This window comes from Amblyraja radiata, chromosome 13 (assembly GCF_010909765.2).
Source record: "Amblyraja radiata isolate CabotCenter1 chromosome 13, sAmbRad1.1.pri, whole genome shotgun sequence".
In the NCBI taxonomy this organism is placed as follows: domain Eukaryota; kingdom Metazoa; phylum Chordata; class Chondrichthyes; order Rajiformes; family Rajidae; genus Amblyraja; species Amblyraja radiata.
In genome coordinates, this window is record NC_045968.1 from 50,160,663 (window position 1) to 50,186,159 (window position 25,497).

The 25,497-nt window shown below is 45.0% G+C and overlaps 1 protein-coding gene across 2 annotated transcripts in view; it reads left to right on the plus strand.

The window, feature by feature from the left end:
* Window positions 1-332: 332 nt before the first annotated feature.
* daw1 (dynein assembly factor with WD repeats 1) overlaps window positions 333-25,497 on the plus strand; it is a 75,590-nt gene continuing 50,425 nt past the window's right edge. For both annotated transcript variants that reach the window (XM_033032066.1, XM_033032067.1), the window contains exons 1-5: window positions 333-444; window positions 1,462-1,534; window positions 4,002-4,146; window positions 8,490-8,548; window positions 22,336-22,458. In XM_033032066.1, the coding sequence (XP_032887957.1) occupies window positions 405-444; window positions 1,462-1,534; window positions 4,002-4,146; window positions 8,490-8,548; window positions 22,336-22,458 (440 nt within the window). In that variant the 5' untranslated portion in view covers window positions 333-404. The remainder of the gene's footprint in view (window positions 445-1,461; window positions 1,535-4,001; window positions 4,147-8,489; window positions 8,549-22,335; window positions 22,459-25,497) is intronic.

Genomic DNA, 25,497 nt, shown 5'->3' on the forward strand with positions numbered 1-25,497 from the left:
GCACTGTGTGTATATGTAGAGATGCTGCCTGAGCCGCTGTTACCCCAGCACTGTGTGTATATGTACAGAGATGCTGCCTGAGCCGCAGTTACCCCAGCACTGTGTGTATATGTAGAGATGCTGCCTGAGCCGCAGTTACCCCAGCACTGTGTGTATATGTCTATGTACAGAGATGCTGCCTGAGCCGCAGTTACCCCAGCACTGTGTGTATATGTCTATGTACAGAGATGCTGCCTGAGCCGCAGTTACCCCTGCATTGTGTCAATCTCCATTGCAACCAGCAGATGCAGCTCCTCCCCCAGGGCCGCGCCTGCGCAGCAGCCACCCCGCGACAGCCCGCCAGTGCCGCGCAGGCGCGGGGCCGTTCCGTTGCCACGGCGACAGAAGGACGCAGTTGGTGCAAGATGAAGCTGAAGCGGTTCCTCCTGCGCTACTATCCGCCAGGTACCGCCGGCCGGGGACAGGCTGGGGTGGGGGTGTAAAACTGCTCCCCTGCCTGCTGTGTGGGTGCGGGGACACAGTGGGGGTCATTGGGTGAGGGCATTGCCTGGTGTGGGTGGGTGAGTGGACATTGTGAAGAGAAGAGCATTGAGTGAAGGGACACTATCTGGTGTGAGTGGGTGAGTGGACATTGTGAAGAACATTGAGTGAAGGGACACTATCTGGTGTGGGTGGGTGAGGGGACACTGTTCCCCTAGTGTGACTGGGTGAGGGGCTATTCTCTACTTGGTCAGATCGGGTGAGCAACTATCCCCTACCTGTTGAAACATAGTGAGAGTTTATTTTAATTTATTATTGTCATGTGTACCGAGGTACAGTGAAAGGCTGTAAGGCAGCAACTCTAACGGTGCACCACCATGCCCTGAGACCTGGGTTAGGGAGCATCGCTTACTGGATGATGATGTGGGTGAATACCAATACCAGGCAGATGAAACTGAGGTGTGGCAGCAGCTGCTGTATATGTGAGGCTGGGTTAACGGTGAAGCACTCTAGCTGGTTGTGGCCGAACTGGGAGAGCATTGAGTGGGTCAGGCAATGAGTGGGCACTGCTAGCCAGATGAGGCTGTGCTGAGAGTATACTGAGACCAAGATGAAGTGGCAATGCTGGCCAGTGAGGCCTTAATGAGGAGGACCACTTCGCTGGTGAGATTAGAGAAGTTGACACACCAACTAGGTGGTGTGCTGAGGAATCTACAGAGGTCATTTGAGGTTTCAAGACAGAAGAAGGGTCTCGACCCAAAATATCACCCATTCCTTCTCTCCAGAGATGCTGCCTGCCCCGCTGCATTACTCCACCTTTTTGTGTTTATCTTCTTGTTTCCTAAGTATCCGATATCTCAAAACTCTTGAGACGACTCAGGGTAAAAGTATGTGGTTGGAGAAGTGGATCCATTATACAATATATAGATTATTTACTTAATATGGAGGATAGTTAACATTTTTATTTTTATTTTCAAACAGGAATTATTTTGGAATATGAAAAAGGAGGGGAGACAAAAAGCAAATCCATTGATCTGCTAGACTTGACTCCAGAGTAAGTTTGATTTCTGCTGACCAAAAAAAATTCAGATGACTCAGAAGTGTCTTATCACCCTTCCTCAATTAAATCAATTAACATATCCTAGTCTCTCCCTTGTATTCTTCCATCTGCACTACTACAATTATGTTACTTGCTGCAAATATTGATTGTAGTTTCAAATTCCAATCAGTAATGCTAAATAACTTTCTGTGCATTACATTTTGGTATTATAGTCATATTCATAGAGCCATAGAGCATGGAAACAGGCCACTCGGCCCAACTTGCCTATGCCAGCCAAGATGCCCCATCTACACTAGTGACATCTGCCCGCGTTTAGTCCACATCCCTCTAAACCTTTCCTATCAATAAATATATCTGTCCAAATTTCCCCAAAAATTTGATATCGTGCTTGACAGCTACCTCCTCTGGCAGCTCATTCTATATACCCACCTCCGTGAAAAAGTTCCCCCCTCAGTTTCCTATTAAATCTTTCCCCTCTCACCTGCAACCAATGTCTTCTGGTTCTTGAATCCCCTATTCTGGGCAAAAGACTCTGTGCGTTTACTTTCATGATTCTATTATATATCATCCATTCCTCTCAAGATTTTATACACCTCTATAAGATTACCCCCATCCTCCTGTCTTCCGAGGAATTCCTATCCTGCCCAACCTCTCTCCATGGACTCCCTCTGGGGGAGTCCAGAACCCGGGGCCACAGTTTAAGAATAAGGGATAAGACATTTAGAACGGAGACGAGGAAACTCTTTTTCTCACAGAGAGTTGTGAGTCTGTGGAATTCTTTGCCTCAGAGGGTGGTGGAGGCCGGTTCTCTGGATACTTTCAAGAGAGAGCTAGACAGGGCTCTTAAGGATAGCGGAGTCAGGGGATATGGGGAGAAGGCAGGAACGGGGTACTGATTGGGGATACAATATACAATACAATATTTATTACATGTCATTTGAACTTCAGTGAGGCTCAAACGAAACTCCGTTTCCACAGCCATACAAACAAAGACAATTTCCTACAGACATACACACAATTCAATTTACAGAAACATCCATCACAGTGAACCTCCTCCTCACTGTGATGGAAGGCAAAGTCTTTTCTCTCCCCTGTTCTCCATTTTTCTCCCGATGTCGAAGCCCCAGGCGGGCGATGATAAGTCCCACGGCCATTTTAGGCCGTGCCGGGCGATGTATGGCCCCGCTCCAGGTCTAAATGTCACAAAATTGGAGCGCCCGGCGGGCGCTGGAATGTCCCGCGGCCATTAAGCCGCGCCGGGCGATGTACGGCCCCGCTCCAGGTTGTTCCAACCCCGCGACACAGGCTGGAGAAGTTGCGTTGCGGGAGCTCTGGAAAGCGGTCTCCACCCGGACCCGCGAGCTCCCGATATCCGCCATGATCATCCCAACGTGATCAACCATGATCACGTTGAATGGCGGTGCTGGCTCGAAGGGCCAAATGGCCTACTCCTACACCTATTGTCTATTGTCTTTTCAGCGTAACAACATCCTTCCCATAAGAAGGTGGCCAAAATCTAACGCATTACTCCAAATGAACAACTATAGCATAACATCCTACATTCTATATTGGCTAATGAAGGGCAATGTTCCAAAAACCTTTCCTGACCACCCTTTCTACCTGTGACCGTACTTTCAAGGAACTGTGTACCTGCACTCCTATGCTTTATGTCACTCCTCAGAGTCCTGCAATTCATAGTTTAGGTCCTAACCTTGTTTGACTTCCCAAAATGCCACACTTGCACTTATCTGTATTTAACTCCATTAACCATTCCTCAGCCCACCTGCCCAACCGATCTAGATCCTGCTGTAATTATTAACAGCCATCTTCATTATCTATGATACCACCCACCTTAGTGTCATCTGAAAACATACTTATCATGCCTTATACATTCTCATCCAAATTGTTGATATGAGCCACAAACAGTAATGGCCCCAGCGCCGATCCCTGAGGCACACCACCAGTTACAGGACACCAGTCCAAGGAACAACCCTGCATCATCTTTCCTTTCATGAAGCCAATTATTTATCCCGTCGACTACTTCTCCCGGGTTCCCATGAGATGTTACCTTCCAGAGCATCCTATATCGTGGAACCTTATTGAATGCTTTCCTAAAGTCCATGTAGACAACGTTTACGGCTTTGCCCTCATTAAGCTTTTTGTTTACTTCTTTGAAAAACAAATGTACAAAACCAACCCGACCCAATTGTCTACCTTCGATTTTCCAGCATCTGCAGTTCCTTCTTAAACACCAAAACATTGAGTGTCCGTTTCCCCCCACAGATGCTGAGTTCCACCAGCAGTTGTTTTTTTGCTCGAGATTCTTGCATCTACTGTCTGTTGTGCCCTCTTTGTACTTTAATTTGTTGTACTTTAATTTGCTCTTTTATTATTTATTGGCTCTTGTGATATTGAGATCTATTGAAATTCACTTTCTTTGAATTGCACGCATTTATTGCAGTGCAGACATAGATGCTGTAGTTGATGAAATCCAGAGGATTGAACCACTCATCACTGCGTCCCGCACAGAGCAGGTGAAGCTTCTGGTGCAAAGGCTCCAGGAAAAGCTCGGTCAACAGGATGATCACAATTTCTATCTTTTCAAGGTAAGAGATTTCCCCAGGTAAATGTTCTTTCATGCCACAAACTAAATTGATCATTAGAACAAAGTAGTTTTAAGGATTGTTGACACTGATCTAATGTAAGAAATGTGTTATAATGGCAACTGGTGCTTATTCCCTGGTGCACTGTTAATATTAATGATTAAGCTAATTCGTGCCTTCAGATAAGTAGACAAGTGGGATCATTTTCTTTCACACTTTCTTTGTTCCCTAGTTTAGTTCTGATCTGGTTTCTAAATGATAGAATATTTTGATGATGCTGATACTTTATTGTCACTTGTACCTAGCTAGGTACAGTGACATTAATTGTTTTTGCGTACAAAGTACACGAAAGAATCATCGCAAAGGCGGCGACAAAGTTACAAAAAATGCTCATCCCTTCCTCATCCCGCCACCGGGTCCCCCTTAATTCTCGGCACCCCCCCACCCTCTACCCCCAACTATTCTGGGTCCCCCTTTGTTCTCAGAGACGCAGCCTGACCCCTTGTGCTCAGCCCGACCTCAGGCTCTGATGTGACCTCATCCGCACGAGTTCTGACATCCTCGGCCCGATTCGACCTCGGGGATCCAACCCGACCACCTCGCCTCAACTGCTCACTCTGCAGGCCGTGGCGCTCATGGGGCGAGTCCTCCTCCGTCGCCCAACCACAGTGGGAGAGTCGCACCTGTTCGTCTGGAGTGTTCACTTTTAATTTTTTTTTTAATACAATCAGCTTTTATTCAAATAAGCACAAATACAAAGTAGTATCAAAATCAAGACAGCCATTGGCAGTTTACAGTCAATCAGTTATCAGATTAAAATATTGTCAACTTTATCTACAATACACTCGACACTCCGTGACAACCAGCGTTCACGGAAGCCCCCAGAGTCCCCTTGGACACCGCGTGCTCCCTCTCCAGGGACCTCCGGGTACGGACATAGGCCCGGAAGAGGCCCAGGCAGTCAGCTCGGTCAGAACCCTCGACCGCCCGCTGCCTAGACCCGCGAATGGTCATCTTGGCAAGGCCCAGGAGCAAATCCAGGAGAGGGGGGCCCTCTCTCCCGACCCTTCCCCCCTCCATACTGGGTGAGCAAAGATCAGGATCAGGGCTAAAGTGCAGCCAAAACTTGAGGAGAAGCTCCTTCAGATAGGGCCGCTGTTCACTAGGAGTGTCGCAGCCCCGCTACTTGTTTGGAGTGTCCTGGCCCACTGCTCACCGGGAGAGGATTACCAAAGGATTTGAAAATTTCCTGCATTGTCTGTGGATCTGAATCCAACAAAACATTCAACAAACTCACGTTAATGGTTAAAGCTGTGAATGCATTCAGAAATTGCATAACTCATAAATTGCACCACTAATCATACATAGCTTGGTGTTCCTTCACTCACTTAGCAATCAGACATGAACCAAGCATTCATTAACTCTCCAACATTCAGCCCTATTCCAAGCCTGACATGCTCACATATATATTTCTCATCTACCATACCTGGATAGTTATTTGACCATGACAGACACAAGAAATAAATCTACAGTTTTACTTTAACACATTTCTGTGTTACTTTGGGAAAAAGTGGGATATGATCAGAAGCATCCACAGCAATCTTTTTGGAGGGGGTTCTGCTAGATCACGTTACAGAATCCACTCTCACTCAACCCTGCTCATTTCAATTCCTGTAGAGAGAATGCTTGACTAGTGATTGTGACCGGATTGCAACTGAACAAGAGGATGGTATATTCTTAGCGCTCCCTTTTTCCATAACCTGGTTCCATTTCAAACAGCCTTCTAATTTAAAATTTGCAGCTGGCAGTCATCATTTTGATTTTGATGTTGGAGTGACTTCTATTGAGAACAGAGAACATAGAACGGTACAACACAGGAACAGGCCCTTCAGCCCTCAACGTCTCTGCCAAACATAATGCCAAGATAAACTCATCTCATCTGCCTGCACATGATCCATATCTCTGTATTTAAATGTGGCAACCTAAAAGCCTATTGTATTGGCCTCCATCAGCAAACCCAGCAGCAGGTTCCAGGCACCCACCACTCCCTGTGAAAAAAAATAACTTACCCCGCACCTCATTTAAACTATTCCTATATCATCGCCACCTTTGGAAAAATACTTTTTACCCTATCTCTGCCTCATAATTTTATTTACTTCCATAAGCCCCTCAGCCTCTGATGCTCCAGGGAAAGCAATCCAAGTTTATCCAACCTCTCCTTTATCTTCATTACATTTGCATATCTTTCATTCACTTGTTCTATATCTCTCTATATCATTGTCTATATCTCTCGATTCCCTTTCCACTGACTCAGTCAGAAGAAGGGTCTCGACCCGAAACGTCACCTATTCCTTTTCGCCATAGATGCTGTCTGACCCGCTGAGTTACGCCAGCTTTTTATGTCTCTCCTTATACCTTATACCCTCTAATCCAGGCAACATTCCAGTAAACCTCTGCTTCAACCTCTCCAAAGCCTCAACATCCTTCCTATAATGGGACAAACAGTGTATACTATACTCCAAATGTGACCTAACTAAAGTCCAATAAATCTGCATCATGACTTCCTAACTCTTGGCCCCGAAAAATGAAAGCAGGCATATCATATACCTTCTTTACTACTTGTGATGCCACTTTTGTGGAACTACAGAGTTGGACCCAAAGATCCTTCTTGCATTAATGCTATTAAGGATTCTGATGTTAAGTGTATACTTTCCTCTTACATTTGACCTCACAAGGGCAATACCTCACACTTGGTCGGATTAAACTTCATATGCCATTTCTCCACCCATTTCTGTAGCTAATCCACATCCCATCTTACTATCCAACCTGCCTACATAATATCCAAGTCATATGCATATATAAATGACTGTATATTGTCGTTGCCTATACACACATACATACAAGCAGCAGAGGTCCCAGCACAGATCCCAGTGGAACTCCAGTGCTGACAGACCTCCAGGCATAATACCGCCCTCCCACTACAAACTTCTTCTGTCTTCTATCAGTAAGCCAGTTCTGAATCCACATGGCCAAGTCACCGTCAATCACATTGGTGTTTGTGGTTGATATCAATAATTTGGATAATGATATCAATAATTTGGATGAGAATGTACATGGCATGTAGGTAAGTTAGCAGATGTCACTAAGGTGGGTAGTATCGTATGTAGCGAAGGTAGCTGTCAAAAATTACAGCGGGCTCTTGATCAGTTGGACAAATGGGCTGAGGAAAAGTTAATGGAGTTTAATGCAGTTAAGTGCGAGATGTTGCATTTTGGGAAGTTAAATCAAGACTGGGCCTTCACAGTGAATGGCTGTGTCCTGGGGAATGTTGTAGACAAGAGGGATCTAGGAGTGCATGTACATAGTTTCCTGAAAGTGGCATCACTGGTGGATCGGGTGGTCAAGAAAGCTTTTGGTACGTTGGTCTTCATCAATCAGGGTACGGAGTACCAAAGTTGGGATGTTATGTTGTAGTTGTGCAAGATGTTGGTGAGGCTCCATTTGGAGTATGTGTTCATTTGTTCACTCTGCCCAGGGAAGGATGTTGTTAAGCTGGAAAGAGTGCAGAGATGATTTACGAGGATGTTGCCAGGACTTGACAGATTGAGGTATAGGGAGAGGTTGGGACGGTTATTCCTTGTAATGCAAAAAGCTGAGAGGTGATCTTATGGAGGTGTATGATATCATGAGGGGGAAACATTGGGTGAATGCACGGAGTCTTTTAACTAGAATAGGAGAATCAAGAACCAGAGGACATAGGTTTAAAGTGAGAAGAGAAAGATTTAATAGGAACCCGGGGGGCATCTTTTTCACACAGAAGATGGTGGGTATATGGAAGGAACTGTCAGAGGAGGTAGTTGAGGCAAGTACTATAACAACATTTAAAAGGTTTTTGGATGGTGCATGTACAGAATAGTTTAGAGGCATATAGGCCAAAGAGGGCAGGTGGAACTAGCATAGATGGGTCATCTTGTTCAGCACAGGCAAGTTTGGCCAAAGGGTCTGTTTCTGTGCTGTATGACTCCATGATTCTAAACATTAACCCTTCACTCAATGTTAAGAGTGGTGCAAGATGAGCAAGTACCTGTTCCGTTACAATATTGATCGTTCTATCAATAGGAAACACTCGGACTACACACAAAGGGGTAGTTAAAAGTCAGAACATAGATGCTCCATCCCAATTAGCAAATAAGAGTTTTTAATATGCCATCTTTCTGATGGTGGTTAATCAACCTCCTTCAAAGCTTATTTGATTAAATAAGCTTTCCTGTAAGGGTATAACTCCGTAGTTATTCCTGAAGTTTACAACTCATTTTCAGTATTATTTCTCTTTGTTTCATATCTAGGTACTTCGGGCGCACATACTGCCACTGACAAATGTTGCATTCAATAAGTCTGGCTCAAGGTACGTGTCCTACTTGTTCTCTGTTAACCCATGTGCCCAAGAAGTTGAATGTGAAAAATGTGGTGTTCTGACAGAATCATCAGTCTGAATATTAGTTTCCATTCTTGCAGGGATTGTGCAAGCGAGTGCTGGCAAGATGGGAAATGTGGAGCCTTATTAAATTGAATTTAAATTGAATTTAAAGCTCTTAGCTTTTGCTTTTGCTCTCGCATTCCACGTTGACAAGCAGTTTCCATGTTATAGATTCTACAAACAAAGAATGATATAAATAGAACATAGTACAGTTCAAAACAGGAACAGGCCCTTCAATCCACAATGTCTTTGCTGAACATAGTGCCGTCTCTTATCTACCTGCACATGGTGCATATTCCTACATTCTCTGCAAATGCTTATGTGTATCCAAAAGTCTCTGAAATGACACTATCGTATCTGCCTCTACCACCACTCCTGGCAGTGCGTCCCAAGCACTCACCAATCTCTGTGTAAAAAAAAAACTTGCCATGCGCATACTCTTTTGCATTTGATTCTTCAGTCCTGTGAAAAAAGATTCTGTCTCATAATATTATATACTTTAATCAGGTTTCCCCGCATCCTCCATTTTTTCAGAGTAAGCAATGCAAATCAGTCCAACCTCCCCCTGGAGCCAATACGGCCTAATCCAGGCATCATTCTAGTCAACTTCCAAAGCTTCCAGACCCTTCCTGTAATGAGGTAACCAGAATTGCATGCAATATTTCAAATGTGGCCTAGCCAAAGTCTATGAAACTGCATCATGGCATCCTGACTCTTATACGCAATGTCTTATCTATGAAGGCAAGCATATCGTATGCATTTTTCACCACTATCTACTTGTGTTGCTAATTTGAGGGAGCTCTGGACTTGGACACTAGGATTCCTCTGTATATCAAGGTTGTTAAGGGTCCTCCAATTAATAGTATATTTTACCCTTATATTCAACCTCTCAAAGTGCCACACCTCACACTTGCTTGGATTAAACTCCACCTGCCATTTGTTCACCCATTTCTGTAGTAAATCTATATCCCGCTGTATACTTCGGCATCCTTCTGCACAGTCGGTGACCTCAGCAATCTTGGTGTCATCTGTGTACTTACCAACGTCTACATTTATGTCAAGTAATTTATACATACCACAAACAGCAGAGGTCCTAGCACCTATTCCTGTGGGACTCTGCTGGCAATAGGCCTCCAATCTGAATATTGCCCTTCCGCCACAGCATTCTGTCTTCTATCAGTAAGCAAGTCATGAAACCCTATGACCAAGCTACTAATCTCATGCATCTTAATCTTCTGGATAAGCCTACCATAGGGTACTTTATCCAAGGCGTTACCTAAATCCATGTAGATGACATCCACCACCCTAGCTGGTAAGTCAAGTGGAGGCGGCCTGGCTGTGTACGTTAACAGATCGTGGTGTCGGGATGCCGTGGTGGTTTCCACTTACTGCTCACCCCACGTAGAGCTAATGACTGTGAAATGCCGACACTTCTACTTACCGAGGGAGCTAACGGCAGTCTTCATAACAGCCGTCTATGTACCACCGAGCGTGGACGTGAAGGATGCTATGACAGAGCTCTACAACAACATCAGTGAGCAGCAGAGGGAACATCCCGAGGCTTTCTTCATGGCAGCTGGAGATTTCAACAAGGCAAGTCTAACATCTGTTCTGCCTAAATTCTACCAGCATGTGAATATTGCAACCAGGGGAAAGAACACACTAGACCTGGTGTACACAAACATCAAGGATTCATATAGAGCAGCCCCCCTCCCCCATATCGGCAACTCTGACCATCTGGCGGTTATGCTCACACCTGCATACAGACCTTGGGTGAACCAGGACAGGCCAATGGTCAATTAAGTCAGAATATGTCCACAGGGAGCTACCACAGCATTGCAAGACTGCTTTGAAACCACACAGTGGACCATTTTCAGAGAGGCAGCAACATGTGACAGTGGCATTGACCTCCAAGAATATACAGAGTCTGTCATCGCATACATTAATAAATCCATTGATAATGTGACTGTGGTTAAAACTGTCAAGAGGCGTGCCAATCAGAAACCTTGGCTAACTGGGGAAGTTTGTTCTCTACTGAGAGTCCGGAATGCTGCATTCAAATCTGGGGACAACGCAGCATACAAACTGGCACGGAGTAACCTATCCCGGGGGATCAGGGAAGCGAAGAGTACAAAAACTTAATAGCCACTTCACAAACGACAAAGTCACACGTTGCTTGTGGCAGGGATTTCATACCATCACTGACTACATATCCCCGCTGCGGATATGCCAAAACGCCCCCTCTCTACCAGATGAACTGAACGAGTTTTACGCACGGTTTGAGGTTAAAAATACCACCCAGATACAAGCACTCCTGCCAACACCCAGCGACCAGTCACTCAGGCTGTCCACAGCCGGAGTTAAAAAGGCCTTTGCCAGCATCAATCCACGCAAAGCTGCAGGGCCGGATAACATCCCTGGATGCGTTTTAAGGGATTGTGCCGAGCAACTAAAAGATGTCTTTACAGACATTTTTAACGTCTCACTCAGCCAGGCAGTAGTGCCCAACTGTCTTAAAAGTGCCACCATCGTTCCTGTCCCGAAGAAACCCAACCCAGCCTGTCTCAATGACTTTCGTCCAGTGGCTCTCACACCCATACTAATGAAGTGTTTTGAGCGGCTGGTTATGCAGCACATTAAAAATTGTCTCCCTGCCGACCTGGACCCACTGCAGTTTGTTTATAGAGCCAACCGGTCCACAGAGGACGCAGTCTCTACAACACTCAACCTCGCACTTTCACATCTCGACCGGAAGAATACCTATGCCAGGGTCCTCTTTATAGACTTCAGCTCCGCTTTTAATACAATCATCCCACAGCAGCTGGTGGAGAAGCTGAAGCTGTTAAAGGTGGATACTGGCACTTGCAACTGGGTCCTTAACTTTTTATCACAACGGCAGCAGACAGTCAGGGTGGGCAGTCGGACATCAAGAACCATCGCTGTGAGCACTGGCTCACCCCAAGGCTGTGTCCTAAGCCCCCTGCTGTTTAGTCTGCTTACACATGACTGTACTGCTATACTCAGTAACAACTATATTAACAAGTTCGCTGATGACACAACAGTGGTGGGTCTCATCAGCGACAATAATGAGTCGGCGTACAGGATGGAGGTGGAGCTGCTTACAGAATGGTGCAGATCTCACAACCTCACTCTCAATGTGGAAAAAACGAAGGGAATGGTGATTGATTTCAGGAGGGTTGGAAAACAACATCACACTCCGCTGCATATTGATGGAGCTGCTGTGGAGAGGGTCAGCAGTGTGAAGTTCCTAGGACTCCACCTGGCGGATGACCTGACCTCTACGACCAACACCACAGCAGTGATCAAAAGAGCTCAGCAGCGGCTCCACCCCCTCCGGAGACTAAGGAAAGCAGGTCTCCCTACTGCTCATCTAAGGACCTTCTACAGGGGCACCATTGAAAGCATACTGACCTACGGCATCACTTCCTGGTGTGGGAGCTGCAAGGCTCACGAACAATATCAACTCAACAGGATAGTGAAGACAGCCAGCAGGATCATTGGTGCCCCACTCCCTTTCCTGTTGGAGATATACAAGAATCGGAGCATCAGTAGAGCCATCTCCATCATCCAGGACCCCTATCATCCATCACACCACATCTTCTCTATTCTGCCATCTGGGAAGAGGTACAGGAGCATCAGCTGCAAAACCAGCAGGATGCTCCACAGCTTCTTCCCACAGGCAATAAGACTGATTAATGGACTTTGTCCCCTCCCCAAATATCGTTCACAAACACATTCAACCTCGTCCATACTTTGACAACTAGGCACCTGTCAAAGTAAAGCCACTGTCGGTCGGAATGTCTGTTTTTATTCTATTGTAAATTTTAGGCCTATTTTTTGTTTTTAGACATGGTAATTTTAATTTGTTTTTAAAGCCCTTTGTATTTATCCTTTAAAAAAAAAATTAACTACACTGAATGGAAACTGATCGAGTAATGTTTTTTCGTTTCCTCTGTGTATGCAAGTACTCAGTGAAAATGATATTAAATAAATACTGAATACTACCCTCATCGATCACCTTCATCACCTCCTCAAAATACTCAATCATGTTAGTAAGATATGACCTGCTGTACAGAAAGCCATGCTAATGAATAGACCATTTCCCTTACGCATAGGAGTAAACCCTATCCCAAATAATCCTGTTCAACAGCTTCCATAACACTGATGTGATGCGCACTGGCCTATAATTCCCTGGATTGTATTTACTTCCCTTCTGAAAAAAAGAAAGAACGTTAGCTACTCTCCATTCTTGCTTGTGTCTAGAGAAAACGCAAAGATGTTTGCCAAGGCTCATGCAATCTCCTCTCTCGTCTCTCATTTACCTGAGATAGATCCCTTCACTTCCTGGGGATATATCCACCTTAATGCTCTTCAAGAGCCCCAAAAACATCCTTCTCCTTAATCTCAAATTGTCCTTACATATTAGTGTACTCCACACTAATCACACTGTACTCCATGTCCTTCTCCTTGGTGAAAACACATGCTAAGTACTTGTTTAGCACCTCGCCTACATCCCCTGACACCAAGTACAAATTCTCTCCTTTATCTATGAGTGGTCCTATGTTCTACCTGGTTGCCCTCTTGTTTTTAATTTAAGTATGAAAAGATTTGGGATTTTTAAAAACCGACTCACCAAATCCATTTTGTGCCCCCTTTTGACACTTCTAATTGCCTGCTTCAGTTCTTTCCTCTTTTCTCTATATTCCTAAAAGCCCCCCATCCTCTTAAACCTTGCCTGTACTTCTTTTTTCTTTTGACCAAATTTAATAACCTCTTTGGTCATCCCAGGTCCCCTTACTTATCCCACCCTATCCCTCCTCCTTACTGGAACATGCCAGTCCTGAAATTCGATCAATTGGCCTTCAAATGACCCTTACATATATCAGATGTGGAATTGCCAAGTAACAACTACTCCTCATGTATCCTCCTGATCTCCTGCCTAACAACATTGTAATACTTTCCCACAGCCTTCTCTCTATTCAAAATAATCCTAAAACTTTTGGGTTGTGATCGCTATCCCCAAAATGCTATTTCACTGTAACATCAGTCAGCTGGCCAAGCTCATTACCCAACAAGGTCCAGTACAGATACAAAATGTTATAGTAACTCTCCGGGACAGGCAGCATCTCTGGAGAAAAAGAATAGGTGATGGTTCGGATCACCATCCTTCTTCAGAGCCGAAATGTCACCTATTACTTTTCTCCAGAGATGCTGCCTGCTCCCCTGAGTTACTCCAATTTTTTGTGTCTGTCTTCAGTGTAAACCAGCAACTGCAGTTCCTTCCTGTACACAAGGTTGAGTATATTCCACTCTCGGGTTGGACTATCCACAAATTATTTCTGGAAACCCTTTTGGAAACACCACAGAAATTCTGCCCAGTCTACGAAGCCTTTGGCACTAAGCAGGTTCCAGTCAATATTGTGCAAGTTAAAGTCACCTCCGAAGACAATCCTGAATAGTTTAGTTTAGAGATACAGCATGGAAACAGACTTTTTGGCCCACCGAGTCTGCGCTGACCAACAATCACCCATAAACTAGTTTTATGTTATCCTAGTTTTGTCTGCTACACACTTGGGAATTTACAGAGGCCAATTAATCTACAAACCTATACGTCTTTGGAATGTGGGAGGAAACCCACGTGGTCACAGGGAGAACGTACAAACTCTGTTGAGACAGCACCCATAGTCAGAACGAACCTGGGTTTCTGGTGCTGTAAGGCAGCAACTCTACTACTGTGCCGCACTCACTACTTATAATTTGCAGCTCTCCAAGTCCACACCGACCATCGATTACCCGTTCACATTAGCTCTATGTTATTCCACTTCCGCTTCCACTCCCTACACAAGGGGTAATTTACAGAGGCCAATCAACCCACGAACTGACATATCTTTGGTATGTGGGAGGAAACCAGAGCACCCAGAGGAAATCCACGTGGTCTCAGGAAAATCGTGCAAACTTCATACAGACAGCACCCGGGGTCAGGATCGAACCCGAATCTTTGGTGCAATGTGCTTTGACATTTGTTTGGTAACCTATCCACATATCTTTTCCTTTATCCCTTTCTTGCTAATGGGGGACTTATAGCGCGATTCCATTAGAGTGCTTGCACTTTTCTCATTTTTAAGTTCTACCCATATCACCTCAGTGGATGAACCCTCAAGTATGTCCCCTCTGAATACAGTTGTGACAGTCTCCCTGATTAATAGCGCAACTCCTCCACCTATTTTCCTTCCCTCTCTATCATGTCTTAAACATTTAAATGCCGGAACACTGAACTGCCAGTCACGTCCCTCTCACAAGGCACACAAAAATGCTGGAGAAACTCAGCGGGTGCAGCAGCATCTATGGAGCGAAGGAAATGGGTGACGTTTCGGGCCGAAACCTTTCTTCAGACTGATGGGGGGTGGGGGGGAGAAGGAAGGAAAAAGGGAGGAGGAGGAGCCCGAGGGCGGGGGGATAGGAGGAGACAGCTCGAGGGTTAAGGAAGGGGAGGAGACAGCAAGGGCTAGCAAAATTGGGAGAATTCAATGTTCATGCCATCGGACGCAACCTACCCAGGCGGAATATGAGGTGCTGTTCCTCCAATTTCCGGTGTTGCTCACTCTGGCAATGGAGGAGACCCAGGACAGAGAGGTCGGATTGGGAATGGGAGGGGGAGTTGAAGTGCTGAGCCACCGGGAGTTCAGGTAGGTTATTGCGGACTGAGCGGAGGTGTTCGGCGAAACGATCGCCCAACCTCCGCTAGTCTCACCGATGTAAATCAGCTGACATCTAGAGCAGCGGATGCAGTAGATGAGGTTGGAGAAGATACAGGTGAACCTTTGTCGCACCTGGAACGACTGCTTGGGTCCTTGAAGGGAGTCGAGGGGGGAGGTGAAGGGACAGGTGTTGCATTTCTTGCGGTTGCAACGGAAAGTGCCCGGGTAGGGGGTTGTACGGGAGGGAAGGGAAGAATTGACAAGGGAGTTGCGGAGGGAGCGGTCTTTGCGGAAGGCAGACATGGGGGGAGATGGGAAGATGTGGCGAGTGGTGGGGTCACGTTGGAGGTGGCGGAAATGGCGGAGGATTATTTGTTGTATTTTCCGGCTGGTGGGGTGAAAGGTGAGGACTAGGGGGATTCTGCCCTTGTTGCGAGTGCGGGGATGGGGAGAGAGAGCAGTGTTGCGGGGTATGGAAGAGACCCTGGTGCGAGCCTCATCTATGGTGGAGGAGGGGAATCCCCGTTCCCTGAAGAGCGAGGACATTTCTGATGCCCTGGTGTGGAACGTCTCATCCTGGGAACAGATGCGGCGTAGGCGGAGGAATTGGGAGTAGGGGATGGAGTCTTTAAAGGGGGCAGGGTGGGAAGACGTGTAGTCCAGATAGCCATGTGAGTCAGTGGGTTTGGAGTGTATGTCGGTCAGAAGTCTGTCCCCTGCGATGGAGATGGTGAGGTCAAGGAATGGTAGGGAAGTGTCGGAAATGGTCCAGGTGTATTGGAGTGCCGGATGGAAGTTGGTGGTGAAGTGGATGAAGTCAGTCAGTTGTGTGTGGGTGCAGGAGGTGGCCCCAAAGCAGTCGTCAATGTAACGGAGGTAGAGGTCGGGGATGGGGCCCTGGTACGTATTGAACAAGGATTGTTCGACGTACCCGACAAAGAGGCAGGCGTAGCTGGGGCCCATGCGTGTGCCCATAGCTACGCCTTGTGTTTGGAGGAAATGGGAGGAGTCAAACGTAAAGTTGTTGAGGGTGAGGACCAACTCCGCTAGGCGGAGGAGAGTGTTAGTGGCTGGGTATAGGTTGCTCCTCTGGTCGAGGAAGAACCGGAGGGCTTTGAGGCCACTCTCACAACCACGTTTCTGCAGTGGCCACAACATCAGAATCCCAAGCACTGATCCAGGCTCCAAGTTCATCTGCGTTCCCCACAATACCCTTTGCATTGAAATAAGCATATTTCTGCCCATTAGCTTCACCATATTCCTTCACCTCTCCCTGCCTGTCCTCCCTTTCAGGCTGACAGATCCTAACCTCTATCTTCCCATCACTCTACCAATTTCTGACCTACTACTCTGTTTCCCATTCTCCTCCCTCTCTAGTTTAAACCCTCGTAACACTTGTAAGGTATTGGTCTCCCTCCAGTTCAGATGCAACCCGTCCCTCTTGCACAGGTCATTTCTGCCCGAGACGAGATCCCAATGGTCTAAAAATCTGAATCCCTGCCCTTGCACCAACTCCTGCGCCATGCAATCATCTGTTCTATTTTCCTATTCTTATCATGTGTTACCGCTGCTGTCCTGATTTACGCTTCATGTGGACAGACAGATAACAATGTTTTTTTTCTGATATCCAGTTACATGATGCAACTGGATAGTTCACAGACCTCATTCAAATATTTGTTCTGGTTTCCTAATGTCCTCCACTTTTTGGAATTGTAAAAATGATGAAATTGCCGAGTTTTAGAAACAAATTCAAGGCTGTCTTGCGATAACTGTTTTCAAACTATAAAATTGTTTAAAATCATTCTGTAATGACAGCGTAGCATGTGGCACCGGGAGTAATCCAGAGATTACTATCTCAGAGTCCTGCTTTTTAATAGTAAGATTAAACGAGAACTTACCAGTTTGAAGTTTGATCTTTATTTTATGAGGAGTTACGTGAGGGACTACGTGAAGAAGGCCCGTCCAGGCGCACATACGTCAATCTTCAAAGCAGCGGTGTGAAATCACAGATGATAGATACCGAAGGATAATAGTAAGCTACGTGATACCGACTTAACTTACCATTGAACTTTATTAGGGTGGGAGTGGAGGGCACGAAGTCCCTCAACGTAACTCCTCATAAAATAAAGATCAAACTTCAAACTGGTAAGTTCTCGTTTAATCTTACTATTTTACTTCGGAGTCACGTGAGTGACTACGTGAAGGTTTTAAAGCTTCTGTGATTTCAGGCCGTAGATTCAGTTCCGGTGTATCACTGCATTTGATTGACTCTATGAGTGAAAGACAGTCAATAACACGCAACCATAACATTTATGTAATCAGTTAATGGTTTATTTATCATAAACATTTTGTGTCCCCTTTTAATCACTGGGAACATTTAATACTGAATCCAAAACAGTACCACCAAATAGACCAGGGTCTGCAATCTCTTTGTGGTAATACTTGTAAAACATCCTTTCATTTGCCCATCCTGCGGCCGCGAGGATATGGTCTATTGGAACGTCCAAATCCTTGGCCGCCGATGTTGCTGCCGCCCTGGTGGAATGAGATTTAAATTTGTCAGTATCAATTCCTGCATCCAATAGCACCTGCTTCAGCCATCTGGAAATGGTTTGTGTTGACACTTTTTAGTGTGTTTTTTTATGGCTGATAAATAATGCGGATTCTACACCTCTAAGGTGCTTGGTGGCCTCAATGTAGTGTTTCAAATGTGTCACTACACAAAGTCTTGGATCTATAGGATATGCTGTAATTACCAATTTACACCCCGTGACTCCTGGTCTGCTCTGTTTTAGCAAGTCATAGACATAGAATGTAATTTCCTCTGTTGTCATTCCCATTCTGTCTATACGTAATTTGTGTAATGTCTGTAACTCTTTGTGCTGAAACTAATGCCATTAACATGCCTACTTTCATGGTAATTTTGTCTAAAGACAAATTTGAGATGAGACTCCAATCCCGAAGTAACATGAGTACATCCCTCACATTCCAGATTTCCGTATATCTCGGTCTGGGAGGTTTAGCATTAAAGATACTCTTCATGTATCTACAAACCAAGGGGTGTGACCCTAGAACCTGTTGTTCAGATGCTCTCCATAAATATGCAGAGAGGGCACTCCTTGCAGTGTTGATCGCATTATAACTTAAATTTACATCAAAATGTAATGTTGACAAAAATTCTACAACATCTGATGTGTCTGCAGTGTGGTATGAAATGTTTTGTCTTGCACAAAACTCCTCCCATTTCTTAATGTAAGAAACGTACTGCTTCTGGGTACTATCCCTCCAGGATCCTGCAATTACATCCATAGTGCAATTTGATAGTCTTCTTCCGACATAAGGCCTTTTTAGAATCTGCAAATCAACAAATCAATACGATCATGTAAAGGATGAAAATCACTAGTTACAGGGTGCAAAAGTAGGTTTTCTTGTCTTGAGATATGCATTAGAGGTTCTGTCACCATTTTTAACACTAGTGGATACCATGGTTGTGTGGGCTAATCTGGGACAACCAATAATCCTGAAGCATTATCTTGTTTGATCTTTTGTAGACATCTACTGATAAGACAAAAGGGAGGAAATGCATATTAAAACATTCCACCCCAATTTAGCAAGAATGCATCTACCCCTGTTGCACCTGGGTCTGGTTCCCATGAAACATATTGAGGTAACTGATGGTTCAGTCTGGATGCAAACAAGTCCATTTCTGGTTTTCCAAATTTTTGAACAATGTTATGGAAAATGTCACGATTTAACATCCATTCTGTATTGTCATTAAATTTTCGTGACCTACTGTCTACAATTATATTGAATTTACCTGGGAGGTAAATTGCAGAAAGCCAAATGTTTCTCGTAATGCACCAGTGCCAGATCATGTTTGCCAATCTGTCACATGCTTCTGACTTGATTCCACCCATATGATTGACATATGCTACTGCCGTAGTGTTGTCAATCTGAACCTGCACATGCAAATTTTGCACCTTAGCGCAAAGAGCTTTAAGCCCATGAAATGTACTTAATAATTCAAGATAGTTAATGCCATGTGCCTCGAGCAAAGGTTCTTCCTCCGCACTCCATCTACCTCCACAGCTTGAGATGGTATCAGCAAGATGGCGGCGCTGCCTTAGCAGCTGCGGCTCGCCTGCAGTCCATCTGTTATTTTTCTTTTTTTTGTTCTTTTGTCCTGTTTTAGTTAATTTTTGGTTTATTAGGTTGTGTATGTGTGTGTGGGGGGGGGGGGGGAACATGGTTTTGGTCTCTTCCTTTGGGGGGATGCTACTTCTCTTGTCATATCCCCCTGTAGACCAACGTCTGTATTGTCTTTCAGACATTTCTGTTGCTGGCTCTGTGCTAGGCCAACACATATATTCATCATCATCAGGCATTTCAGTCGCTGGCTCACTTGTAGGCCAACGTTTCCCAGGACCTCTCCTGGGTGTTCCATACGCTGGCTCTCCTGTATGCCCGCGGTATTTATACTCCTTACGGAGTTTGCCTTTGTATATCATTTTCCCCATGAGGAATTCCAATTGGGAAACTCAGTCTGACATGACCTCTGATTCCAACTCATCCGAGTCCACTGGCCTGTTTGTTTTCTTTTTGGCCTTACCCCCTGTGAGTGTTTCAACGGGGCATTTTTCTCCCGTTTTAGAAGTTGCTGGTTTTTCTTCGCCGACTTTTTCGTCGGGCGTCCGCTACTCTCAGACATTCTGTCCTCTTGAGTTCTTACTGCGGCGCGCTTTTCCTTACTTCTCCCACTTTTCTCCATAACAAGACTTGCCTGTGTTCTCTGCACGCAGTCTCCACTGAAGAAAAGTAGCCTGAAAGTGAAAGTAAAAGTACTTACCTTCAGGTTTTTCTTTCACTCACCACTTGGCATGCTCTGCACCTCCTACCGCGGCCGCAGTCACTATGCGTCTGACGATATGACGCATGTTCTCTGTAGGGGGCGCTCCTTTGTGTGCAGCCATGTCAGCAGCGCGTCAGTTTTTTCAACTTTTTTTTATTTTTTAGAGTGTTTTAAAGTATGTATTTTGTGTTTCTCGGTGTGTTTTGTGTGGGGGGTGGTGTGGGGGGGGGGGGTAAGGGGGAAACCGCTTTGGTTGCCTCCTCCATGGAGAGGCGACTTTTTCCAGGTCGCCTCCCCCGTGGCCTAACATCAAGGATTGGCGCGGCCTTTCCCGGAGACGCGCCCGGGGCTTCAGTGGCGGGCGCAGCGTGGACTCTCGATGTGGAGCGGGTGAGCCCTCGCTGGGGCTCGCTGGAGGGGAGCGCTCCGTTTCGCTGGCCCGGGGCAGCCGGCAGCCTGAAGTCGCAACCTGAAGCTGCAGAGCTCCAGCTGGTGCGGCGTCTACAGCCCGGGATCCCTCGTGGGGGACCCGGGGGAAGAAGAAGCCATCACTGCCGGCCCGCAGCCAACTTCTACCGCGGGGCCGGCATGGACTTACCATCACCCCTGGAGGGGAGCTTCGACAGCCGGCCCTGCGGTCTGCGGTGCTTATGGCTGCGGCGGAGACTTTAAATCTCGACCGCCGGCCTGCGGCCTACACCATCTTAAAGCCGCGGTCTCCGATGAGGAAGAGCCGACCCTGAACTGACTCTGGACTCTGGTCCTGTACACGGGGGGAAATGGAGGAGGACTGGCCAAATTTTTGTGCCTTCCACCACAGTGATGAATGCTGTGGTGGATGTTTGTGTTACATTTTTATTGTGTGTTCTTTATTATTGTATCGCTGCTGACAACCCAAATTTCCACCAACCCTGGTTGTGTGGCAATAAATTATATCTATCTATCTATGTGCGCCTGGACGTGCCTTCTTCACTAAGTCACTCAGGTGACTCCGAAGTAAAATCTATAGCGTAACTCCATATATTCACTCTGTAGACTTCATCCCTTTTCCTACCTGTGTTATTTATGCCAACATGTACAATGACTTCTGGTTGCTTGCCCTTCCCTTTGAGAATGTTATGCAACAAAGACAACCTGGACCCTGGCACCATTTTCATTTTGGCAATGTATTTTGAGCAACATTTTGTTAGGAGTTTGAAGTTCTTTGAAGTCCCATGGGATCTTACCCTCATCCAAAATACATGTTTTGAAAAGTCTTAGGGCAGGGATTAAACCATCAAATTTCTGGCTCCAATGGAGGTTGCTGCCATTTTACAACCTTGATTTGGCAATAAATATTAATATCGCATTCTATTTTCCAAAAGATGACCTGAAAGAAATGAAAGCTTTCCAAGCCACAACCAAAACACAAGGGCTGACTATAAAAAATAAGGACATTAATTCGTCATTCTGTTAGTGAAGTTGCTTAGAACTCAATATGAATTATTTTAAACAATTTTGTAGTTTGAAAACAGTTATCGCAAGACAGCCTTGAATTTGTTTCTAAAGCTCAGCAATTTCATAATTTTTACAATTCCAAAATTCCAAAATTCCATTAGGAAACCAGAACAAATATTTGAAAGGTCTGTGAACTATCCGGTTGCATCATGTTGCTGGAAATCAGAAAAAAATTATTGTTATCTGTCTTCCCACATGAAGGTTAAATCAGAACAGCAGTGGTCAGCACTGGAAGGTAGCTTTATTGGGAGAATGCTTAATTAACTAGAAGTTTTAACGTACTTAATTGCAAATGCAATTGGATTTCCTCATTAACTGAAACATTTTTATTACAGAATCCCAAATATGTGCCATATTGATATATGATCTTTTGTGTGCTGTTATTGCTGCGGAAGTTAATGAAAGTTAATCTTGTCGATTAGTTGTGGTTTTATCTTCATTTTGTTTTGAGCCTGCACTACTCATTAGTGACCAGGGATTGGGGAATGCAGATAAATACCTGGGCCCAGAAATTTACCTTCATGTTAAAATATTCCTGTGTGCAGATAACATATGTATCATGAGCATCGATATATTTAGATTGTGTACTTGTAAAATTTGTCTTGCTTTTATTTAAGCAATTACAGTTTGATGATTTGTCTTGCACTTAGATTTATCACAGGAAGCTATGACCGAACCTGTAAACTATGGGACACACTATCAGGAGAAGAGCTCCACACACTTGAGGGACATAGAAATGTGGTCTATGCCATTGCATTCAACAATCCTTTTGGGTGAGATCAGTAATTCTTTGCTGGTATCTGATATTTCTCAATAAACATGCGTCTATAATGTTCTAATCTGGTCTTTAACAATAACTGGTGATTTAAAAATGCACAATTTAATTGCACCCCAAATATATATTATGCATGTATTCAACCAACAGATATCTGCCAGCAATCAACACTATAAAATAGTCCATTATAAAGGATGAAGTTTCTGAGTACTTAGAAGCATACGACAAAATAGGCTGGTCAGCAAGGTTTTATGAAAGGGAGATCTTGCCTGATGGACCTATTGGAATTATTTGAGGAAGTAAATAGCAGGATAGACAAAGAAGAGTCAGTGTGTGTGGTTTTCCTGGATTTTCAGAAGGCCTTTGATGAAGTGCAGTACATGAGGATGCTAAAGAAGATGAGAGCCCATGATATCAGTCAATGGAAGTGTCTTGAGAGCACTCAGTGCTACAGTTGAAAGGTGCTGAAGGTAGTATCGTGTATGAAGATAGACAAATCTCCAGGGCCTGATCAGATATATCCGAGGACATTGTGGGAAACGAGAGAGGAAATTGCGGTAGACCTGGTTGAAATTTACGAGTCGTCTTTAAATACAGGAGATGTGCCGGAAGACTGGAGGGTGGCAAATGTTGGGCCTCTATTCAAGAAGGGCTGCAGAGAAAATTCTGGGAACTATAGGCAAGTGATCTTAACATCTGTAGTTGGAAAGTTAATGGAGAGTATTCTGAGGGATAGGATATACAGGCATTTAGATAGACAATGGCTGATTAGGGTTAGTTAGCATGGGTTTGTACGTGGGAGGTTGTGTCTCACAAATCTTGAGTTTTTTGAAGACTTGACCAAAAAGGTCGATGAGGGCAGCGCTGTAGATGTTATATAAATGGACCAGCAAAGCATTCAACAATCTTCCACATGATAAGCTGCTCTGGAGGGTTAGATCGCATGGGATCCAAGGAGAGATAGCTGAATGGATAGAAAATTGGCTTCATGGAAGGAAGCAGACGGTGATGGTGAAAGGTTGCTTCTCGGACTGGATGCCTGTGATTAGTGGTGTGCCACACAGTTCGATGCTGTGCCCATTACTGTTTGGCATCTATATCAATGGTTTGGATGAGAACATACATGACAAGATTAGCAAGCTTGCAGATGATACAAGAGTGGATGGTTTTGCTGATAGTGAAAATGGTTGTGAAAAATTGCAGCAGGATCTTAATCGATTGGCCAGGTGGGATGAGGAATGGAATTGAATGCAGAGAAAAATGTGGTGTTGCATTTTGGGAAGTCATACATGGGCAAGACCTACACAGTGAATGGTAAGGTTCTGGGGAGTGTTGTAGAGCAGAGGGATCTAGGAGTGCAGGTGCATGGTTCCTTGAAAGTTGAGTCACAGGTAGATAGGATGGTCAAAAAAGTGTTTGGCACTTTGGCCTTTATTAGTCAGAGTATTGAATATAGAAGAATCAGACCCAGATTCTGAAGAAGGGTCTCGACGTGAAAGGTCACCCATTCCTTCTCTCCAGAGATGCTGCCAGTTCCGCTGAGTTACTCCACCATTTTGTGTCTATATTGAGTAGTTGGGAGGCCATGTTGCAGTTGTACAAGACGTTGGTGAGGCCACATTTCGAATATTGTGTTCAATTCTGGGCACCATGTTATAGGAAAGATGTTGTCAAGCTGGAAAGGGTACAGAGAAGATCTATAAGGATGTTGCCACGACTAGAGGGTCTGAGCTATCTGGAGAGGTTGAGTAGGCTGAGACTATATTCCTTGAAGTGCAGGAGGATGAGGGATGATCTTATAGAGGTGTATAAAATCATGAGAGGAATAGATTGGGTAGATGCATAGTCTCTTGCCCAAAGTAGGTGAATCGAGAACAAGAAGACATAGGTTTAAGGTGAAGGGGAAAACATTTAAAAGGGGTAACTTCTGAGGGGTAACTTCTGAGGGGTAACTTTTTCACACAAAAGGTGGTGGGTGTATGGAACAAGCTGTCAGATGAGGTATCCCAAAATTTAAGAAACAGTTAGATAGGTCCATGGATAGGACAGGTTTGGATGGATATGGACCAAACACAGGCAGGTGGGACCAGTGTAGCTGGGATATGTTGGTCGGTGTGGGCAAGTTGGGCCGAAAGGCCTATTTCCGCACTGTATTACTCTATGACTCTATCAGAGGGAAGATACTAGCATGGATAGCAGGTTGGCTGGATGGAAGAAGGCAAAGAGAGGCAATAAAGGTGGCTTTTTCTTGTTGGCTGCCAGTGACTAGTGGTGTTCCGCAGGGGCCGTTACTCTTCACAGGTATAACAATGATTTTGATGAGAGAATTGCAAGCTTTGCGGCCAATTTTGCAGATGATAGGAACATATGTGGAGGGGCAGGTAGTGTTGAGACAGCAGGGACTGCAGAAGGTCTTAGATAAGTTGAGAGGGTGGGTTGAGAAGTGACAGATGGAATGCAGCGGGGCAAAGTGTGGAGTCATGCATTTTGGTAGTAGGCATAAAGGCATACGTAAATTATTGTCTAAATGGGGAGAGAATTCAGAAATCAGAGGTGCAAAGGGACTTGAGAGTGCTGGTGCAGGATTCCGAAAAAGTTAATTTACAAGTCGAATTGGTGGTAAGGAAGACGAATGCAATACTAGCATTTATTTCAAGAGGGATAAAATACAAAAACTTGGGATGTAATTCTGAGGCTTTATAAGGCACTGGTCAGACCGTATTGCAAGCATTGTGAGCAGTTTTTGGCCCCATATCTGAGGAAGGAAGTGCTGGCATTGAAGAGAGTCCAGAGGGAGGTTATGTGATCATCCCAGAAATGATTTAGTTAACATATGATGAGCGTTTGAAGGCACTGGGCCTGCACTCGCTGAAGTTTTGAAGGATAAGGGGGGACCTCATTGAAACTCACTGATTAGTGAAAGGCCTACATAGAGTGAATGAGGAGAGGATGTTTCTACTAGTGGGAGAGTCTAGGACCAGTCAAAATAAAAGGACGCATCTATAGAAAGGAGATGATGGGGATTTATTTAGTCAGA